The following is a 21,188-nucleotide window of genomic DNA, read 5'->3' on the forward strand; positions in this document are numbered from 1 at the left end:
GCGTAACAAAAGCCGCACCTACTGAGCCCTTGTGCATACGCGCTATCTCACATGAGTCCGCGCCACCAAGACATCATCGCCTTCGTTTTGCAGACAGGGAAAGTGAGGACGGGCACCTCGGCTGAGGTCACAGAACTAGTGAGCGGAAGGGCTGAGACTCGGGTGTAACCACGAGTCCCAGGCTGCCCCTCACCCTGCAACATGCAGCGATCCCCAACCTATAATTCTTAACGTGTATGATAAAGCATATCTGCAAATCCCAAACTCCAGAGGATTCTCCTTGTGGGATGTTTCTGTTCTCCAACTGGGCTTCATGGCTTCTCAAATTTTATGTTCGTTTTGGTTAGAGGTTTCACTTTCTTTAAGCCATATCTAAATAAAGCCACATTTTAAAATGATGAGATTTTAGGCATTTCCATTACAGAGCTCCACGATATTCTAACAGCACAGAGACCATACAGATATGAATTGAAATGCCAAGTGGGTCAGTGACTTGATTTCCAAGAACAAAAGAGAGGTAACAGTGGAATCAACAGAAGGAACCCAGCTTTTAATATCAATACAGCAAGACTCTATCAAGGGCGACGGTCATAATTTTCTAGATGGCAAAACATTGTATTATTTTTAGACTTTGAGTGCTCAAAGACACATTTCAAGATCATTTAGTCCAACCTTCCTCATTTTACATGTGAGGAAACTGAAGCCCAGAAGTTAGGCAGGTTACCTGAGCTAAATTCATTCTTTTGTCTCTGGGTGTCCATATAAATACCAGAACCTTATTGTGGTCAAGAAGCAACACTGCATTCTCTACAACCCAAGAGAGAGAAACACAACTCTCTATCTACCTTCCAGTTTGGGGCATAAAAACTGTGAATTCTGCCATCAGTACTGAGAACAGGGAAGACAATGATACCTTGAATTTCCACTTAAAGGTCAATGTTAAATTTGATGTTAAACCAACACAACCGAGGAAGGAGGCAAAGCTGTAGGCTTAGCAAGTATTCGTTCTGACTGTGTCAATCAGGAACAGGGGCAATTCAGAGCCAATACTCTTGCTTTTCCAGAACCACAAGAAGCAACGTAGGCTGTGGGTACCTGTTTGAAGTCGGGGCTATTTAAGGCTATTCAGGAATTTGGCGTGTTCTTCTCCTCTTGGTAACAGGGTTTCTCCTCCTATCTTTGGACCTGTCTTTTCCTAGAAAAATAAAAATAGTTTAATAAGAAATGGGTCAATATTATTTGCATGGGTCACTAGAACCCATCACCTTGCAGATGACATACCTTTAACATTCCGTCCCGTTCCCACTTGAAGAGGCCACAATTACTGAAACAGAAAAGATGGGACTGACTCAGCAGTGAGGTTACGGGCCCATAGACATGAAGATAATAGCGCTCCCTGCACTTGGGGGAAGATCTCCCCCATTTAAGCAGAAGCTGATCAAGGTGACATTCATATTCCAGGCTATGCTCTATTGCTACTGAAAATACTCCAGTTATTTGAGAAACAGTCTTCAACTCGGCAGTAAGCTAGATACTTCAGAGAAGGAATTTCAAATGGTAGTATAACAGGGCTACACATGCTATAGGTGGTGAGTGCAAGCTTGGTTTCCAGTGCTGGTCACTGGGAAGACCCTTGGATCAAGGAAGCCAGCCTACAGCTACGTGCAGCCTATGGCTTGCCCCTTTTTCTCCTGTTCTAGAACTAAAAGGCTGTGATAAGAAAGGATTACTTTTCCTTCTGGTTTGAACAATCCTCCCCCCTCCCCCTTTTTCAGTAGTAAGAACAGGGAAGACAGTGCTATCTTGATTTTCCACTCAAAGGTCAATGTTAAATTTGGTGTGAAACCAACACAACAGGAAGGAAATCTTTTCATAACCCAGAGATTTTTCACTCTCTTCACTCAAAGGGCCTGGAGACTCTCATTCTCACTTTTTAACATGGTAGGTGAATCCAACCCTGAGGAGGCATTGGGATGCTATGGGGAAAGCTCATTGTCTATGAAGTTTACTCTGGAGAAGAGAGAGAGAAACAGAAAAGAAATATAGTGAAGCCGTGGGACTATGTCTCCCAGCAGCTTTGGATCTGAGAGGGTCCGGGCTGTAGGGGTCACCCCACCAGCCTCATCCTTCCTCCCCATCTGGCTTAGACTCCACTCCCGCCCTGAGCATCAGCTGCCCGAGGACTTAGCCCCGAACCTCTCCACCACCTTCCCCAGCTAGAGACCAGCTGAATGTCTACTGAGAGACTTCCGTGGCCTACGACCAGACCAGTGATGATATTATGCACAGCTTACTGTCAGGGGTTGGCAATTATAACACAAGGGCCAAATCCAGCCTGCCACAGTTTTCGTGAGGTTTTGCTGAACACAGCCAAGCCTCCTTGTTTGAGCATCACCTATGGCTGCCACAAGAGCGGTGAAACAAACCACAGTGCCTGCCTAATATATTTACTATCTGCCCTTCACAGAAACAGTTTGCCCATTTCTGCTTGAGATCAAGAATTGACAAGAGAGAGACCAGAGAAAGCAGATGTTAACAAAAATAACAGTGCCACCTGGAGGCTGAAAGGCATCGTGTTCTTCCATTTGAGTTGTACTTACTGCTTATCCTCAATGAACACATTTCTCTGATAATCAAATGTTTTACACAAGCTCTTGCTGTTACAATATTTTGGAGAGAAGTCAGATATCAGTATACAAATAGCTACTTAGAACAATTCTAACCTAGATTGTAAAAAGAGGCACAAACCAGCTCCTGACAAGGTGATGAACTAGCCCCCACCCTCATCCCAAATCAGCTTTGGAGAAACTGGAAATGAGAGTGGAGTTAGGGGTCCAGGAAATAAACAACAACCAAAACGAAATGAGCAAACAAAAAGGTAGTGAGAATATCCTGGTGAAGAGGTGATAGTGAGATTGCCTCAAATTCCAAAGAATCAACATCATACAAATTATGTCCTTCAAGAATAACGCAATAAAGTTAGAAATTAATAACAAAAAAGGTAAAATCAATCCCATATATATTACTAACTCTTGGGTCAAAAAGGAAATCATCCAAGACATTAAGAAATAATTTTAACTAAGCATCAAACTTTGCAGGTGACTGCTAAAGCAGAACTACTTAGAGGGAAATAGGAGCTTTAAACTGATTTATGAGGGGACTTCCCTGGTGGCACAGTGGTTAAGAATCCACCTGCCAATGCAGAGGACAAGGGTTCGAGCCCTGGTCTGGGAAGATCCCACATGCCGCGGAGCAACTAAGCCCGTGTGCCACAACTACTGAAGCCCGCGCACCTTGAGCCCGTGCTCCGCAACAAGAGAAGCCACCGCAGTGAGAAGCCTGCGCACCTCAACGAAGAGTAGTCCCCACTCGCCGCAACTAGAGAAAGCCCACGCACAGCAACAAAGACCCAACGTGGCCATAAATAAATAAAACGCTGTTGGAAAAACGGTGCCAATAGACTTGCTCAACTCAGGGTTGCCACAAACCTTCAATTCATTAAAAAAAAAATTTGATTTATGAGGCAACAAGAAAGTTACATACTAATAAGTTGAGTTTAAGCTTTTAACTGAAGAATGTACACAAAACGGTACAAAGCAAACCCAAAGAAACAATAAGTACATAAAGATAAGGGTGGAAATCAGGAAAACAGAAAGAAAATCAATGAATGTTTAGAAAACTACAAGATGGTGTTCTGGAAAGGTTAACAGAATGCAGAGACTTCTATCAAGGTTGACTCTGAAAAACAGAAGAAAAACAACAGGACAAAATATAGTAAATACCTATTAATAAAATATAGCAAGTAACAGACTGAAAAAAGTACATTAGGGACAACTAAATATTAATAAGTTTGAAAATCTAAATGAAATGGATTCCTATAAAAATATAAAAAGCTGAAATTGGTAGAAAAGAGACCATGAAATTGAAATGGTAATCAAAGCCACCCCTTTCCTCCAAGAACAGGGCCTAAATAATTTTATAGCTGAGATTTACTAAACTTTCAAGAAATAATTGCTAGTTGATAGGTTATTTCAGGAAGCTGCCCAATTCGTTTTATAAGGCTCACATAATCTTGGTTTGAAAACGAGATAGGTCTATATAAGAAAAGGAAAAAAAAAGGTCTAATTCACTTATGAATAGATATAAAAATCACATATGAAACATTAGCTAATTGATTATAACAGTGTGCTGAAATAAAAAAGTCATCAAGATAAGTCGTGCTTATCCAAGGAATAAAAAAGGAAAGTTCAACTTCAGAAAAACTTAACAATGTAATGTACCACATTGATAAATCAAAGGAAAATAAGAAAAGATATCTAACAACACTCATAGTGAGTGAAGAAGGGGACAGAGAAATACATAAATTAGGAGAGCACTGAACGCACCAAGGACAATGTTCTACAAACTGCACCCCGAACTGCGCAGGTATTCCTCAGGCTGTTCTACGTGAAGCATGCCCCCTGAGTAGTCAAACACAGCAGCTCTGCCTCTGTATCCAAACGTCCCCGCCCAAAGTAAAAGCAAAAGTCCCTTAAAACACACATACTCACATATTATAAAAATTTAAACAAATAACTCTTTACAGCAGAGAAAAAAAATTCCCTATCCAAGCCCCCCCCAAACACACATATTTCACCAACCCACCATACGCAGGCTCCATTTATTTATTCAACAAACATTTCTGATAACCTACTATGCACTGGGCCCTATATTTAGTATTGGGGATATAGCTGTGAAAGGGGCAGGGTCCCTTCCCTCCAGGAGCATTTGGGGATACCCAGGAGCCGTAAGGTGGCACAGAGCAAGGGTGACCCTCCCGGGGTCAAGGACTGTCCACAGTTCCAAGGGAACAGCATCACGTGGGAATTGGAAAAAGGTTCAGGAAGCCTGGATGAGACCAAGAACCCCAGCAATTCTCAAACCTGCAGTGCTTTTGGGGGAGCCTGCCGAGGGAGACAGTTCTGTTTCCACAGGGACACTTGAAAAACCTCTTCACACCGTCGTGCCAGTGGTAGTTGTGCTGCTCGCCGACGCAGGTCTCCAGAGGCCTGAAGTGGGTGTAAGCGCACTGCGCAGAACAGCAGAAAGAAGGGACGTGTCAGGTCAAGAGCTCGGAAGGAGAAATGAGCCAGCCGCCACAAGGGCAGCCTGTCCTGAGAACTTCTGTTCTTTCGTCGCCACCAGGCAGGTGCCGGCGGAGCTACTATCTTCTGGCTGCAGTGATCATGTGATTTCTTGACTTTCCCCCTACTGATACCACTTCTTCTCATGTTTGCCCCAATGTCAGGTGTAAAATACACAATAATCTTCTGTGACATCAAGACAATAGCTAGGGCGAAGGAAGAAAAGGGTTGGAAATCTCTAAGTAGCTTTGATTGGTCTGCCCTGTATTCACTGTAGTCCCTGATTGTAAGGCAACAGATTACACCCATGGGGCCTATGCAGGAAGGATGATGAGCTGCTCTTTCATTTTCTCTTACAAGGCCACTGAAAAGGATTATAAACTTATTACTACTCCTATTTCACACACAGCAAAACCAAGACAGATATTAAGTAATTTACGTTTAATTTTGATCCTTCAAAGGACTGAAAAGAACAAGAAATGATGGGTGAAGGTTGAAACAGAGCCAGACAGTGTGCAGTGTAATTTCGGGTAATCACACTGAGTCCAGATAAATAACTTTTGGCCTTGGCAGCCTCAAAGAGGGTAGAGGAGAGTGGCATGCCAACTGGGGCAGGCAAAATAATCCCCCCAAGATGTGCATACCCTATTCCCTGGAACTTACAAGCATGTTATGTTACATGGCAAAGGGGAATTCAGGTTACAAATGCAATTACAGTTGCTAATCAGTTGATTTGTGACGAGAGGACCCCACCTCCCATTGCTGGTTTCGATGATGGAGGAAGGAGCCACGATCCAAGGGATGCAGGTGAGCTCTAGAAGCCGGGAAAGGCAAGGACATGGACTGTCCCCTAGAGCCTCCAGAAAGGAACGCACCCTACTGACACCTGGATTTTACCCCAGCAAGACCCACTTCTGACATGCAAAACTGTGAGCTAATAAATTTGGGTTGTTCTAAGCCACCCAGTTGGTGGCCATTTGTTACAGCAGCAACAGGAAGTGAATACACCAGCTTTGTCCTAATACAGCCACGCTGTCAGAGGAAAAGCTGTCCTACGAAGTAAAAGCTTTACTGATTCTCCACAGTCTGAACTTTCTCAAGGAAGCTCCACCTTTTGGCCCACCCCCTAAATGTAAAGGAGAATCTAAGGTTTTAAAAAGAATAAAGACAGAGAAAATTGCACTGGGTGAGCTAAACCTCTTTCTCCTCTTACATGTGTTCACGAAGCGGATTAGCCATGCAGACATATTTCAAAGAAATGGTAATGGAAGGAGTAGTATTCAGCAATAACTTTTTTTTTTTGGCCATTTTTGATTAATGTTGAGGAGTAGAGGATTTTGAATTTTCTAATAGACTCAGGGTAAAAATTCCGCAAACAGAGACAATAATACAATTCACACTCTGCCCTGAGATTCAATCTAGTAGGTTAGGACCTGAGCAGAAGCGAACAACAGTAGTTGATCATGACATCTGATGCCAAATCAAGTTGTTCAACCAAGGCCCCAGGGTCTTAGGAACTATGGACTGACGGCGTGCTAAAACTTGAGGAGGAGAGATAAGAATACTCAGTCCAGTGGTCAGACAGGAAGAGGCTCTTCCACAGAACCAGGAGCTGTGGCCAAATGAGGAACATCTCAATACAAAGGCTCTACCATCAGAGCTCCGTGGGTGGGTCACGGGAAGCCCGGTGCTGGGCTATCGGACGCCATTTGGTTTGCAGCCTAATTAAATGGCCCAGGCAGGACTCTGGTCATAAGACGTGGGCCCACACCCCACAGACTCTCCACATCCTGCTGAGTCACAGCAACCCCAGACAGGTCGTGGGGAGAACTGTCTCCCGCACTCACCGTCCTGCACGTCACGACTCGACATTTCACTTCCCGGGTGTTTCTCATCTTTTCTTCTATTTGTTCTTTTTTCACCAGGGGCTCAAAATAGTGTTCCTGCAGCTCAGCCTCGGCCTGGAATGACAAGACATCCAGAAGACCTTGTACCAAATCTGATACAGCCTCAGGCAGCGGCTTAATAATAATCAAATCTGAACTGAACAGAGAAGCTAACTGTATGGGGACACGGATCAATGAGCCGCAACCCCAGACGGTAAGTAGAAACAAGCCCCTCAATGGGCAAAAAGAGGGTATGAAAGCATTTGGTGATGTGTGAGACACTAAATACAAATTTAAACTACTGATGTGATTAACAGCGTCATCAGATCAAGTGCGCACCAGAAGGGAACTGTTTCCACTGTTCCAATATAGATTCAGCTATGGGAGAGCTGCTGGATGCTTCCCCAGTGATGACACCCCATCTATTCGATACTATTCTCCAGACCAAGCACTTGGCAGGAACAATCCCTGCTTGTCTGGAACACAGGTAGGAGGTGTGAGGGCAGAGAGATATTCAGGGCAGGATGTGGTCACAGCTCGAGTCAGTGCAGCTGCACCAGGCGAAAGGTGCAAGGTCTTTGGTGGCCACAAGAACCAAGGAACTCAGCTCTACAGCCTTTTGGGGTCTGCTTGAGCACCTCTCCTGACTGAGTTTCAAGTCCAGTAGAAAGTTATATCATTGTCTCGTTAGCCCTTTGTTAATCAAAAGAAAGGCAGATCATTTGGCATATTGGCACTAAGTGGGGGACATTTTGAAAATTTGTGGGAGTACTTTTTTTGTTATCCCAGTGACCATAACCTTTGCTACTGGCGGGGACCACGGACACTACACCTTCTGCAATGCATGGAACAGTCCCTTACACATCAAAGGACTGTTCTCAATGTTCTACAGGGCATCCATGTGGATGAAAAACCCGATTATAACCCTCAAACCGAAAGCATTATATACAACACCACAATACTTGTGCATGGTTTTCACATACACTGACTGTTCCAAAAGTCCTGTGGATGTGGAGAGACAACTGTGCTTTGATGTCTTCAAAAGTTTAAAAATATAAACCACATTGTCAAAGAAATAGGCCCACGGTATTCAAGTTTCTAGGAAAACACATCTACTGAGTATTCACTGCTAGCTGCCTGATAAATCCACTTATATATACTTACAAATCCAAGCCTCTGTTTTATTACTTCTTCAAGGGTAGTTGTGCCCATGTATTTTACATAATGAAATACATATTTTTATTATAAACATTTTCCTTTTTTCCTCTTTATATTACAGCTAGGATATTATATTGGTATTTTTGAAATTACTAGCTAGGTAATTTACATTATCCACAAATTTAATTTCAGGATAATAAGAGAACAATACAAAACACTTGTTATTAAAAAGGGGCATTGTGAGTGTTGAGTTGAGAACTACTGATTTAGAGCATTTGCAGGGTCCATATAAAAATGTATGAATGGAAAAATCCCTTCCCATACTGCAAGGCAGAAAATAGTAGATAGTGGAGAGCCATTAAAACATAACTTCACAGCCATAACTACAGGTAAACATTTTAAAGAGTTAATTAATCATTTAAAATTGAAGTATAGTTGACTTAACAATTTTATATTAGTTTTAGGTGTACAACACATTAATCTGACATTTTTATAGAATATACTTCAAAGTTATAAAATATTGACTGAAACAGTTTATAATACTGAAGTCAATTTAAATAATGTTGAATGATATTCTTCAATGCAACAAAGGCAAAGCTAAAATCTATTAGCAATATTCCTGTTCTTCAAAACAAAATCAAACAAACTGACATACAACTAACATCTCGGCTAAGGAAACAGGAAGAGATTCTTAACAATACTAGCCCGAGTCTGAGGACATCTCTGTCACCTTTGACCTTCTGGGCTCTTTTTTACCTCTTTTAGGATCCCCGTGTGCCTCGATTTTGCTTTTAGAATTTTCTGAAAATCCTCAGATTCCAGGTAGGCAAGCTGTTCTCTCCTTTTTTTCCTGGCAGGCTCCAATTCATCCTCAGCTAGAGCAGAAAGAAAAAGAGTGAACAGAGGAACCTCAGAGGGCCAGCGGGCCTCACCAACTCAGCTGCGTCTCCCCCTACAAGACCCTTCAAACAGCATTTACCCCCACTTGGTATGAGCAAAGGATGGCTCTTAGAGAACTGAGTTGAGAAGTACAAACTAGAATATGCAGGAGGGGATGGCAGACTTGACCACTAAATTAGAATCGTTTTCACCTTAAAATAAGAGCCAATTATGAAAATAGGTAACAACAACAACAAAATTCCTATTTACAAACTCATGTTAAAAGGACACTGCCAGCTTCAGAGTTTTAAAAATAAAAATAGGGCAATTTAAAACAAAGGAATTCTACTTCTTTCAAAACAAATCTTTCTACTAATATGTATGTGCAAAGATCCAATGAGTAATCTCAAGTTTTCAAATTGTGCATAATTTCATTTTAATTTAATGTGACTATAAAAAGCAATCAGTTCCAACTGCAGAAATTCTACTCAGGTACTCTCCATAGAGGTAAATGGAAATAAAATAATGTCTTTTGATGTCAGGGAGGCTGGTTATGTTTTGGACCATTTCCTTTATAAGCAGCGTCTCTTTCCTACTACTAAGTTTCCCATTCGCAGTACCTTGAGGAGAAAATGTGTTGTTCTTTTCTACACGTTCCTTCACTGCCAGGACATCCTGGGGCTCCTTTAGCTTCTTAATGCTGTTTGGGTCTGTTTTTGTAAGAATCTGGCCTTTTACCCTTAATTTGGTTATAGCAGCCAACTAAAAAAAAAGGAAAGAGAGGGAGATAAAAATCTAAAAGATGAGATAGGCATCTGTAGCTCTGTATCCCTTTCCAGTGATTAACCAGTGAATTCTGGCTGTTCTCAAACATACATTAGCAAAATATATCTTCATTTTACTTAGCATTATTAACACAATTATTAAAATTTTAAAGAATGGAAGACAGGTCTCTAAGTTAGTAAAACAAATCTCAGCTTATTTAAATATCAATAGTTAAACTTCAGCTAGTCCTTCAGCTAGTGTGTAGGCTTTTAGACCCACAGAGGAACCACATAAACATTTTGGAAGTTTGTTTCAGAATAGACAGATTAGGAAAGGATTCCAGCCCTGCCACTTACTAGTTTATAACTTGACTTAATTTTTCAGCTTCAGTTTCTACATTTATGAAATGGGGATGACAGCACTAACCTACCTTTTAGGGTTGTGGTTTTAAGGATAAAATGAGACAATGCAAGCCAAGCATGTACTTGTACATAGTAAATAGCATGTATGCACATATCATAGACACACAGTAACATACGTGCATAATTGCTATTACTATTACTGTAGGTATGGCTTTGGCTTGCAGCTAGCCTTTGCCCTTCGTGTGGTTCTAGCTGCTAACTAGAATAAAGAGAAGACGCTCAAGTCGGGGGCTTAGGGTGACTCAGGAAGAGGAGAGACAGAGCTTGCTGAGGTGGTGGGGTTCTGACCACCCCCAATTCCCACTTCAATCAGAGCAGCTTAGCTTTTATCTGTCTACAGACTGAGCTTCTGTGTAAGATTTCTTTTAAAGAAGGATTCTTTAAACCACTATTTGACAATTCAATTGCCTCAACAATTCCAAGAATGTTTCCCCCTAATACTAGGATCTCCAGCTGTAAAACAGTATCTTCTTCTAGGTTATCTCCTGCAGCCCAACAAGAACTAGTATGGAGACAGTAGCTAGTTCTCTTGGATTAAATCAATGGCATTATGTTGATACCCATTATCATTTAAAATTCCTTTGACTCTAGTTATCATGATCAATAAATAGGTATGAGGGGACTGTCTTTCCTGGTCACAGGTATATAAAGTTTGAAATACCAGCTGTGTGTCACAGAATACAAATTCAAGTGGTGAAGAAAAGAGATGCCAGTTACCTTTTTGGCTTCTGCTAACATATTCAGTTTTGGTCTTGGTGGTGGTGACTCATCAAAAAATAGGACATCATCCCCTTCTGAGATGTCTCTTCCAAGCTTTGGCATCTGTATGGCTGGGGTTCCTTTCAGCTTGGGGAACTCAGCCCCCGTTGGTGGAGACCAAGAAGGGGGCTGCCGAGAAGAGGATGGCACAGCTGGGCTCTCAACTTCACTCGCACTTTGGAGGAATCTTTAAAGAAATAGGCAGTCACAAACTATGCACACGAGCACAAAACATGCAGACTGGGAGACCGCAGGCAGGCCACCAGCTGATAACCAGTCGTCAGTAAAATAATTTTCCCTTCTTGGTTATTAATTCAGATTAGTGCACAGTAAAAACAATACTAGCCTCACTAACTCTTAAGCTAACTGGTTTTTCATTGAATAAGTGCTAAATGTTTCACCAGTTTAGAACTGATTACTATTTTTATCAACTAGCTTTCCAGTGGGTGCAGACTATGGAGCACCTTCAGCCCTGAAGGCGAGCTGTGGACTGTATTCCTAGCCCTCTGGTTAGCTGAGATCCTTCAGGAACTCACCGAATCTCTCTGTATTTTGTTTCCTCTACTGGGAAGAGATAACACATTTGTTACATTTGGAAGTCCTAACAGAAAGGTGCTATAATTCACACAGTGATTATTTTATATATGGCTTTAAGGACTATTTAAAAACAACAAAGGTCAGAAATCATCTAGGCCAAACCTCTCACTGTAGGGATAAAGAAATTGAGGCCCAAGAGCCGACTGCTCAGGCTGCTCATAAGTGACAGGCTCGGGACTAGTAGTACCAGGTAATCCTGGGCCAGTCTTCTCTCCCCTACCACATCCCCACTCCTGTAGGCTCCAGGTTGAGTTTGCAAATTGCCTAGCAGATCCTGCCCAAAGGTATGTTTTGTTTGGCCAGCAAAATTCTGAAAAACTTCAGACTAATGCCTTTAAACTGACGGGTGCTTTCTACTCCCTACAAGGTTCACAACTCCGTATACATTTTTATGTCCATATATATACATTTATGTCACCTGTAGGCCCCTGATGAATACCTCTATAGATATCCCACCAGCACCTCAAACTAACCTGCCTGAAGCCAAATTCAAAGCATTTCCTCTTGACTCATAATAGGTGTCCTTTTCCATGGAACTAGGTACCCTACAGGAGCCTAGATCTGGGACAGCATAATGGTTCAACACTGGAGTAGAACAGGTAGGTGTGAGTTCAAACTTGGCTCCACCACTTACTAACTCTCTGGTCTTCAGTTACATTAGCCATAAAACAAGGAAAATAACACCTCGCAGATTATGGTAAGGACCGATGAGATGTGTGTACAGTGTAAAGCATGGTGGCTCAGCGCATGCTGGGTGACTGTAAACAGTAGCTCTTACTACCATTGCATAACTTGAGTTCAAGAGTCTTTGATTTGTTTACCTTCCACACCCATTTTCACTTGATTTTGCCTCTGAAATGACTCTCCATTCTCAGTGCCTCATTTTTATCAATGACCTGAACAAATGCAGAATCTACGCATTGGCCCAGCCTGTAATTAAAAACCTAACTGTGGCAAAACTGAGAAATGGGCACCAAACAGCTCAACACCTACTTTCCCTTTTCACAAAACTGTCTTTATATGTTACTCCTTTCTCGTTTCCACAGTGATATTAATTACTGCAGCCTGTACCACCAGGTCTCAGGATTTACTAGCATAAGTCAGAAATACATAACTTTAAATGCTTTATAATTTTAAAGGTTATGTTAAAATTAATTTTTTAAAAACTTCCAAAGTTAAAAAGGTAGCCAACCACTCCAAATCCGAAGTCACACTTTTGAAATCTATTAAGACATCCTCAGAATTCCTGAGATGAGCTACCTAAACAGGGAACATTAAATCTGCGACTCCTACCGTTTCTGTATTTCTTCTGATTTCTTTTTCCGCAACTCTAACATACGCTGCTTCTGTTGCTTCAAGAGGGCTGATGCCGAGATAGACTGGAAAGCAGGTTTCGGGCTCCCCATGATCCCTGAAACACAACGCACAGGCTGAGGGGGCTCTGAGAGGCTGTGGGGACCTACGCGCAGACACTAGAGCAGGTACAGGCTGACTCTACCTGATGACTTGACTTTGGCTAAATGATGTTTCAAATTTCTGGCTCCAGATGTAGGCAAGTCCATCAGTTCCTTGAATTCCTCAGAGCAAGACAAGCTCTTCTGGGGTACTCCTGGAATATATAAATACCAGCATTAGAGGATTCAAAATTCAGAGTATTTTATGTCATGTGACTTATCCCTTTTAAAACTCTGCTTTCATAACTTTAGTTATTTGTAAATGAAGTAGATGGAATATCAAGAGAAAAGAGAATCTTTCACCTCTAACCTCAGACCAGTAGGACTGCAAGGGTAAGACAAATGTATCTTATTTTTGAAAAATGATTAGAATATTAATACCTGCAGGGTCATTTCATACACTATTCCTGGAATATGCACTATGCATAAGGATCCATGCTAGACCTGGACCACTGTTATGAACAGAGCCCCAAGGACAGGGTGGAGGTGGCATTCTCCAGCCTAGACCTGTTTTAATGAAAGATAACCGACGAGTTTGACTAGGAACCTGATACTACTGATTCTAGTGCTGGACACTAAGAGTTAGACCCAGATACATCAAGACATTTTATTTTATTTTATTTTATTATTTATTTTTTTGGCTGCATGGGGTCTTCGTTGCACACTGGCTTTCTCTAGTTGCAGTGAGCAGGGGCTAATCTTCGTTGCGGTGTGCAGGCTTCTCATTGCGGTGGCTTCTCTTGTTGTGGAGCACAGGCTCTAGGTGTGCGGGCTTCAGTAGTTGTGGTGCACGGGATCTAGAGCGCAGGCTCAGTAGTTGTGGCACACGGACTTAGTTGCTCCACGGCACATGGGATCTTCCTGGACTAGGGAACGAACCTGTGTCCCCTGCATTGGCAGGCAGATTCTTAACCACTGCACCACCAGGGAAGTCCCCGTCAAGACATTTTAAAAAGCTAAGACACAGCTAAGATTAATATGCTGTTTTTTCTTAAGATGCTGCCAACCAAGCTTGGTTCGTTCTGCTGAGGCCACATCACTCACCAAGTATAACTTAGTGTTAGGATCTAACCAGTTTCAATCCTGAAGACTACATGTTTAAACCTGAGAAAGAAAAATAGTATCTAGAAACAAAGTTACCAAGTTTTTGTTGAGTTTCCTGAAGGATCAAGTCTGTGCCCTTAACCACCAGATTAGTCAGAGTAGTTTGAATCTTCTTTTTAGGTGCGACAGCAGCTGCACTGAAATGACAAGAGTCACCCCCTCAAAAAAGGAAAATCACTGAACTTCAATGCTCTGTGAGGTAAAGAAGGCACAGAAGTAGTCATTTATTACAAACTGTCAACGTTTCTCAAATCACCATGTAAGTAGACTTTCTTAATACCATGGCCCTACAGCATAACTGGTGTGTGCATTATGTCACAGATATAAAACAACAGGCGACCTACAAATTTGATTGAAGGCCGTTCTGGAAGAGCAAGTTGGCAAGAGAAATAAAAAATATGCCAACACTTTGATCAAGTAGACTAGGACTTACCAAGTAGTCTAGGATTTACCTAAGACCTATGCAAAAATTTAGGATATTAACGGAAGCTTTGTTTGTATTGTTAAAAGTTGGAAATGCTATAAATGTTTATCCATGGAGACTTATTTAAAGTATCACAGAGCCATGTAAAAGAACACCATGTAGCCACTAAAAATAATGCCATAAGTGAATGTTCCACAAAGTAAAATTCATTATTTTATGTGGGAAAAAAGAACGTTGGCAAAGTATAGGTATATTATGATCTCATTTTATACTATTAAAACGTTATACATTTGAGAAAAAAGGACCCCTAGAACCATATATACCAAAACTAACAGTTATCTAGGTGGTGGGATTATAGATGGTTTTTACTGTCTCCTTTTGGCTAAACTGTACATACATTTTTTAAAAATAACATATGTGTATTGCTTTTTGCAATTTGGTAAAATACAGAAATTATTTTAAATCTTAAAAATGTGCTTGATGTCACAAAATATACAGGAAGTGAGAGTCCTCTAGCCCAATTTCTGTTGGCTCGAGGACCAAATCTGCTTTGTTCTTGGACCAAGTGTAGCTCCCTTGAGCCAGGTCCCCACCTGCCGCATCCTCAGACGTACTTTCTAGAGAACAGGGACGAGGCCATCCATCATCTGCTCAGGGACTCCAGGGAGAGAATGAGATCCCCAGAGCGGAGGCCACGCATGCCAGCCTCAGCAGCGCCCCCTCCCCCGCGAGGCTTCTCTGCATATTCATTCACTAAATTAAATGTGGGTTCCACCAGGTCGGCAACCTCACGCTAATAGTCTTCAGGGAAATGATTTCAAGTATGTCAACACTATGATTAACACTTTTAACGGCCCATCAGCCCTGACAAAGCAGCACTATTCACATTAGAAGCCAAAGGGGAAGTGTGGGTTCCCTGTTAAAGGCCACCATGACCTGACTTAGTTTCCCCACCTTCTGAGTGTTTTCCTCTCTTCCCGGGAACGAAAGAGGCCCTCAGCCGTCTTGTTCCAGGTAGCACGCTATGAAAGATAAAACCTGTACAAGTCTTCCAGGACCGGGACAGAAATGTACAACCACACTTTTTACTCTTAAAAGAAGACAAGCAAGACCGCTGACCCCAAAGAAGCCCTGAGAATGTCTCACATTGAGGCTGCATACGAGGCCGAAGAAACTCCTCCGTAGTAAAAACCATCCTGACACAGCCTTTCTTTCAGGCTGATGCCTTTGCGGGCAAACTTCTTTGGAATGCGGCCGCCGGAGAAGGTGGACTGCAGGTCTGCTCGCCTGGCACTGAGCCTCTTGTACTGGGCCTGGATGTGATACTGACAGTATTCACAGTCATTCTGTGAAAAGGAAGAGCGGCTGCATCAGCGTTAGGGAGACAGGCCGGGGACAACATTAACAGACACAGCTCCTTTCTCCCAGTCTCACAGAGAGCTGTTCTGCGGGCAGAAGCCTCCCTGCTGACCTCCGAGACCATTCTCAACGCACAGCTAAGCAGCAACTTAGATCTTCTTTTCCTAGGTAAGGATGGGGGGGCGGGGATGAATTGGGAGATTGGGATTGACATATACACACTACTACATATAAAATACATAACTGTAAGAACCTGCTGTAGAGCACAGGGAACTCTATTTAATACTCTGTAAGGGCCTATACGGGAAAAGAATCTAAAAACAGTGGATATATGTATTGACATATGTATAACTGACTCACTTTGCTGTACACCCGAAACCAACACAACACTGTAAATCAACTCTACGCCAATAAAAATTAAAAACAAAAAGCGGGGTTGGTGGGAGAAGTTCTTCCCCTAAACTCCTCTGAACACACTACTTGGGTGAAAGAAAAAGTGGCATCATTCACTGCCTTTGCCCTCTTTCTACAATGGAAGTAAAATCAGCTTCTAGGATGAACCTTGAAAAGGTTATGCTAGGGACTTCCCTGGTGGCACAGTGGTTAAGAATCCATCTGCCAGTGCAGGGGACATGGATTCGAGCCCTGGTCCGGGAAGATCCCACATGCCGCGGAGCAACTAAGCCTGTGTGCCTCAACTACTGAGCCTGTGCTCTAGAGCCCAAGAGCCACAAATACTGAGCCCGCATGCTGCAACTACTGAAGCCACGCACCTAGAGCCCGTGCTCCACAACAAGAGAAGCCACCGCAATGAGAAGCCCGTGCACCACAACGAAGAGTAGCCCCCGCTCGCTGCAACTAGAGAAAGCCCACAGGCAGCAACAAAGACCCAACGCAGCCAAAAATAAAATAAATAAATTTATTTAAAGAAAAGAAAAGAAAAGAAAAGGTTATGCTAAGCGAAAGAAGTCAGGCACAAAGGTCCCATGTTGTATGATTCCTTTTATGGCATATATCCAGAGACAGAAAGCAGATTACAAGTCACCAGGGAAGTGATTACTTAATAGGTAGGGTGTGTTTTGATGGGGTGATGAAAAGGTCGGGAAGTTAGAAGAAGCTGGTGGTTGCACAACAGGGCGAATACACTAAATATTACTGACGTGTACATTTTTAAATCGTCAATTATACATAATGTGAATTTTACCTCAATAAAAGTTAAAAAATAAAACAAAATCAGTTTCTAGTGAGGTTTTCTGTTTCTCTGGTTGACTCTTGGACGAATGCTACCCTTTCAGTGAAAGGAACAAAGAGAAACTCCGAAGTATTATCCTATTGGGTGAACCTCAGAGATGGTGGCAGTGACGTTTTAAGTGACTTGTCAAGTACTCCCCCTGAGACCTCTTTTTCCAACTATCTCCCTCCTTCCTATGTCCTGCTCACTAGTTCATCTGTTAGACAAGAATGAGGGAAACAAAAAGAGATGAAACCAAAATCTGTCATTTAATCCTTTCAAAGAGCTCTAAGAAGTACCACTTAGATGGATAGTATCCACTGGGATGGCTGCAATCAAAGACAGACAATAACAAGTGCTGGCCGGGATGTGGAGGAACTAGAACACTTACATACTGCTGGGGAGAATGTAAAAGTCACTTTGGAAACCAGTTTGATGGTTCCTCAAAAGCCTAAACATAGAGTTACCATAAGACCCAGCAATTCCATCCTAGGCTTATATATACCCGAGGGAACTGAAAATGGACATCCACACAAAAACCTGTACATGAATGTTTACAGCAGCATTGCCCGTAACAGTCAAATGCGAAACAACCCAAACATCCATCAACCAATGAATGGATAAAAAGAGTGTGGTCATCAATGAAATATTATTCAACCATAAAAAGGAATGAGGCGCTCATAAATGGCTTTGTAGCGTGGATATAGCACAGATGAATCTTAAAAGCATTATGCTAAGTGAAAGAAGCCAGACACAAAAGGCACATATTATATATAATTCCATTGTATGAAATGTCCAGAATAGGCAAATCTATAGAGACAGAAAGTAGATTAGTGGTTGCCAGGACTTGGGGAGAGAGAAGAGTGGGGAATGACTGCTAATGGATATGGGTTTTTTGGAAGGGTACTGAAAATGTTCTGAAATTACATAGTGGTGATGCTTGCACAATTCTCTGAATATATTAAAAGCTACTAAATTGTGCACTTTAGAATTGTGAACTGTCTGGTATGTGAATTCTATCTCAATAAAGCTTTTATTTATTTTTTTAAAAAGAAAGCTCTAAGAAAAGGTATAACAGAGTTAAGTATTGACTAAAATAAGGTTTCAGTATATTTCATCATTAGCGTTTAATCTCCAGCACTAGAAAGAATTGAGGGCAAATTAAAATTCTATCTTTCTTATACCTCCTAGTCAGCTAGCAATAAAAGATCACTTTCCTAAGAGGTTAAATCTTTCCCCCACCCTCAGCTTTGTAAACTGGCCATTATTAACCACACATTCAATTTTCTCACTTTGATGCTTCCTATTATGTAGGAAACTCAGTTCCAAACAGGTCATTACAGGTAAAGTACCTATAATTTATTCCTATTAGTTTCTGTCTTTAGCAAAAACCACCCCAACAAAGCTGAAACCTACCAAATTCACAGTCTGTGTACACGGTTCTCCATTCTTCTTCTTTGCTTTACAGGTTCCCAGGTCAAGAGCTTCCCCCATAATTAAGATCTTTTGAGGATGATCAATAGATAAGCACACCTGTAGAAAAAAGGGGGAGCTGGAGTTAAAAGCAAAGGTATGGCCTTTCAACAGCAAGAATGGATATAACAATAGTTGGTGCGAGTTAAGAAGGTTTTTATCCTTTTTATCAGTGCACTGGAATTTGAAGCCAGTGCTCCATAAGACAGCTGTAGAAATGGGAGGTGTAGAAGACACATTTAGTTCTCCACCCACTATCTATTTTCTCCCGTGTCTTTGTTATCAGACTCCAAACGCTCAGCCTTAGATGATGGATCCAGTTCCCAGTTTTCCCAGCATTCTCTGTAGCTAGTGGTGGTCATGTGACTGCACTCAGCAGGAGTCAGCAGGGAAGGTAGCTGGGAAAGCTTCTGCTTTCCTTTAAAAGCAGAGCAAGGAGCCTGGCTCACTTCCTGCCTTGAATGGAAATATGATGGCTAGAGCTTCACGGCCATCTTGTGACTAAGAGGAAAAGGCTGAGAGACTCATGGACACCAGCCCTGGCATCACCACACTGCCTATGTCTGGATTTTTCATTATATAAGAAAAATAAACCCCAAGGTTTACTATGAAAAAGAAACTGTAGTGAAGTTCTTCTGTTATTTGTAGCCAAACACCTTCTTAACCAATAAATGAAGACTTGCTGCCCTTCTCTGTGAAAGCAAGGAATGAAATAATTTAGTCTCTCACTCCTTGTGATATAATAATCTGTCTACAACAGAAGCAGTAGCTTCTTGCTGGCTTGAGTGGAGAAACTGTTGCTATTCATACTGTATCTAAGTTTGCAATTTACTAGAGAATCAGTAGGTAGTACCCACACTCTAATGATGCTTGAGAAGATGAAAATTCACTTTAAAAATGAAAATTCACAAGCTGCAGCTATGATTGTACTAACAAATGGAACACAGTTCCCTCAACTATAAACCCTTGGCTTCTCAATGCCATCATGGAAATTCATGGGAGATCTAAGGGAACCTGAGCCCAAGAGCTGAAAGAATTACAGGAACCTTGGAACGAACTTGAAAAGATATAATGAAAGAAGTTGTTATGAAATACTCTAGAGTAGTCTGAAATTCAGAATATTGGTGGGTGAGGGGTAGATGAATAAACAAAAAAACAGTTTAATGGAGACAAAAGAATATAAAAGCTTGACTTATTACCTGGAGGTAGACCAATATAAATGTTTGTGATAGAACTCAGCTAAGTTATAAAGACCAAAAAAAAAAAAAAAAAAAAAAATCATGGAAACAGAGCCTTACCTCCTCTGAACCATCCTTGGGCTTCATGGGGTTCGCGTTGAGCAGCCCTACAACGGTACCCTGTTCAGTCTTCCAGAGTTCTTTGTGAACCTCTCCAAACAGGAACAGTGACACGTACCGCGTCAGGTCACGAAGATCATTCAGTCGCCAGATGCTAAATGTTTTCCCCTGGAGCAAACATTTATCTTATTTTTAATAAATTTTGAACAACAGGTTACAATGTCTCCATTTACTGTTCGAGTGTTCTACTGTGGAAAAATATCTAAGTATAACCCACCCTGAATATCTAATCATCAGAATGTCTGTTAATTATAAATTAATCCTTTCTCTAGGTTTTGGTATGACTCTTCTCATTTTAGAAATGAAGGTGAAGAAAGGCAAGCCAATAGCAAACTTGTTACTAGCAGATACAAACTATGATATATAAAATATTTAAACAACAAGGACTACTACTGTATAGCACAGGGAACAATATTCAATATCCTGTAATAAACCATAATGGAAAAGAATATGAAAAAGAATATATATATGTATAACTGGATCACTTTGCTGTATACCAAAAACTAACACAACATTGTAAATCAACTATACTTCAATAAAAAAAAGAACTTACTGATATAAATTTAGTAAATATTATTTATCACTGATTATGTTATTAATATTAATAAGGAGGTTTCAGCTTAATGTTTCTAAATCTTTCCTTAGCTTAGAAGAAAAAAGCATCATTTAAAGAAAACTAGTTGTATTTAACTGTAAAATTTTGGAAATACTATGACATATCAAGAAGTGCAACTCAAAATGCTGCCCACTTATAATATGAATGTCTTCCATGTTTACAGATTTTTTTTTTAAACAAAATAATTCACACAACATTGAATCAAGTTATTTCAGAGGCAGCCCTGAGTGGGTATGGTTACACGTTACGGTGAGCTATCGCCTAGACTCAAGTATTCTAATTATTCTCCCAAGGATTTGTACAGAGGAGTTCAGATAAATTTCACACCTATTATTTCCTTGTCATTATAGCCAGTAGTGATCCAATTAGGAACTTAACCAAATGAAAACCAGACTTGTTCACATTTAGCGAGATAGAACAGGGCTAGAGCAGGATTCAGAATCTGAAACTCAAGCCCTCATGTCAGAGCTCATAAAAAAATCTAAGGTTGGCCAAGATCTAAACTGGAGAATGAATTAGTTTTGAGCAAGATTATTTGCAGTATTTTAGCGAGAGCCTTTGAATCAAAAGCCAGTTCCTT

General features: G+C 41.3%; 1 protein-coding gene across 1 annotated transcript in view; it reads right to left on the bottom strand.

The window, feature by feature from the left end:
• Positions 1-548: 548 nt before the first annotated feature.
• MCM10 (minichromosome maintenance 10 replication initiation factor) overlaps positions 549-21,188 on the bottom strand; it is a 34,441-nt gene continuing 13,801 nt past the window's right edge. Inside the window, exons 8-20 of the mRNA XM_029238673.1 lie at positions 19,933-20,100; positions 18,578-18,694; positions 15,718-15,917; positions 14,184-14,284; positions 13,088-13,198; positions 12,883-13,000; positions 10,951-11,179; positions 9,667-9,808; positions 8,924-9,042; positions 6,971-7,084; positions 4,923-5,068; positions 1,282-1,324; positions 549-1,195 (exon numbers count right to left, since the gene is read on the bottom strand). Of these exons, the coding sequence (XP_029094506.1) occupies positions 1,112-1,195; positions 1,282-1,324; positions 4,923-5,068; positions 6,971-7,084; positions 8,924-9,042; positions 9,667-9,808; positions 10,951-11,179; positions 12,883-13,000; positions 13,088-13,198; positions 14,184-14,284; positions 15,718-15,917; positions 18,578-18,694; positions 19,933-20,100 (1,692 nt within the window). The 3' untranslated portion in view covers positions 549-1,111. The remainder of the gene's footprint in view (positions 1,196-1,281; positions 1,325-4,922; positions 5,069-6,970; positions 7,085-8,923; positions 9,043-9,666; positions 9,809-10,950; positions 11,180-12,882; positions 13,001-13,087; positions 13,199-14,183; positions 14,285-15,717; positions 15,918-18,577; positions 18,695-19,932; positions 20,101-21,188) is intronic.

The sequence above is a fragment of the Monodon monoceros genome, unplaced genomic scaffold (assembly GCF_005190385.1).
Source record: "Monodon monoceros isolate NGI ecotype Baffin Bay Population unplaced genomic scaffold, NGI_Narwhal_1 Super_Scaffold_21, whole genome shotgun sequence".
NCBI lineage: Eukaryota > Metazoa > Chordata > Mammalia > Artiodactyla > Monodontidae > Monodon > Monodon monoceros.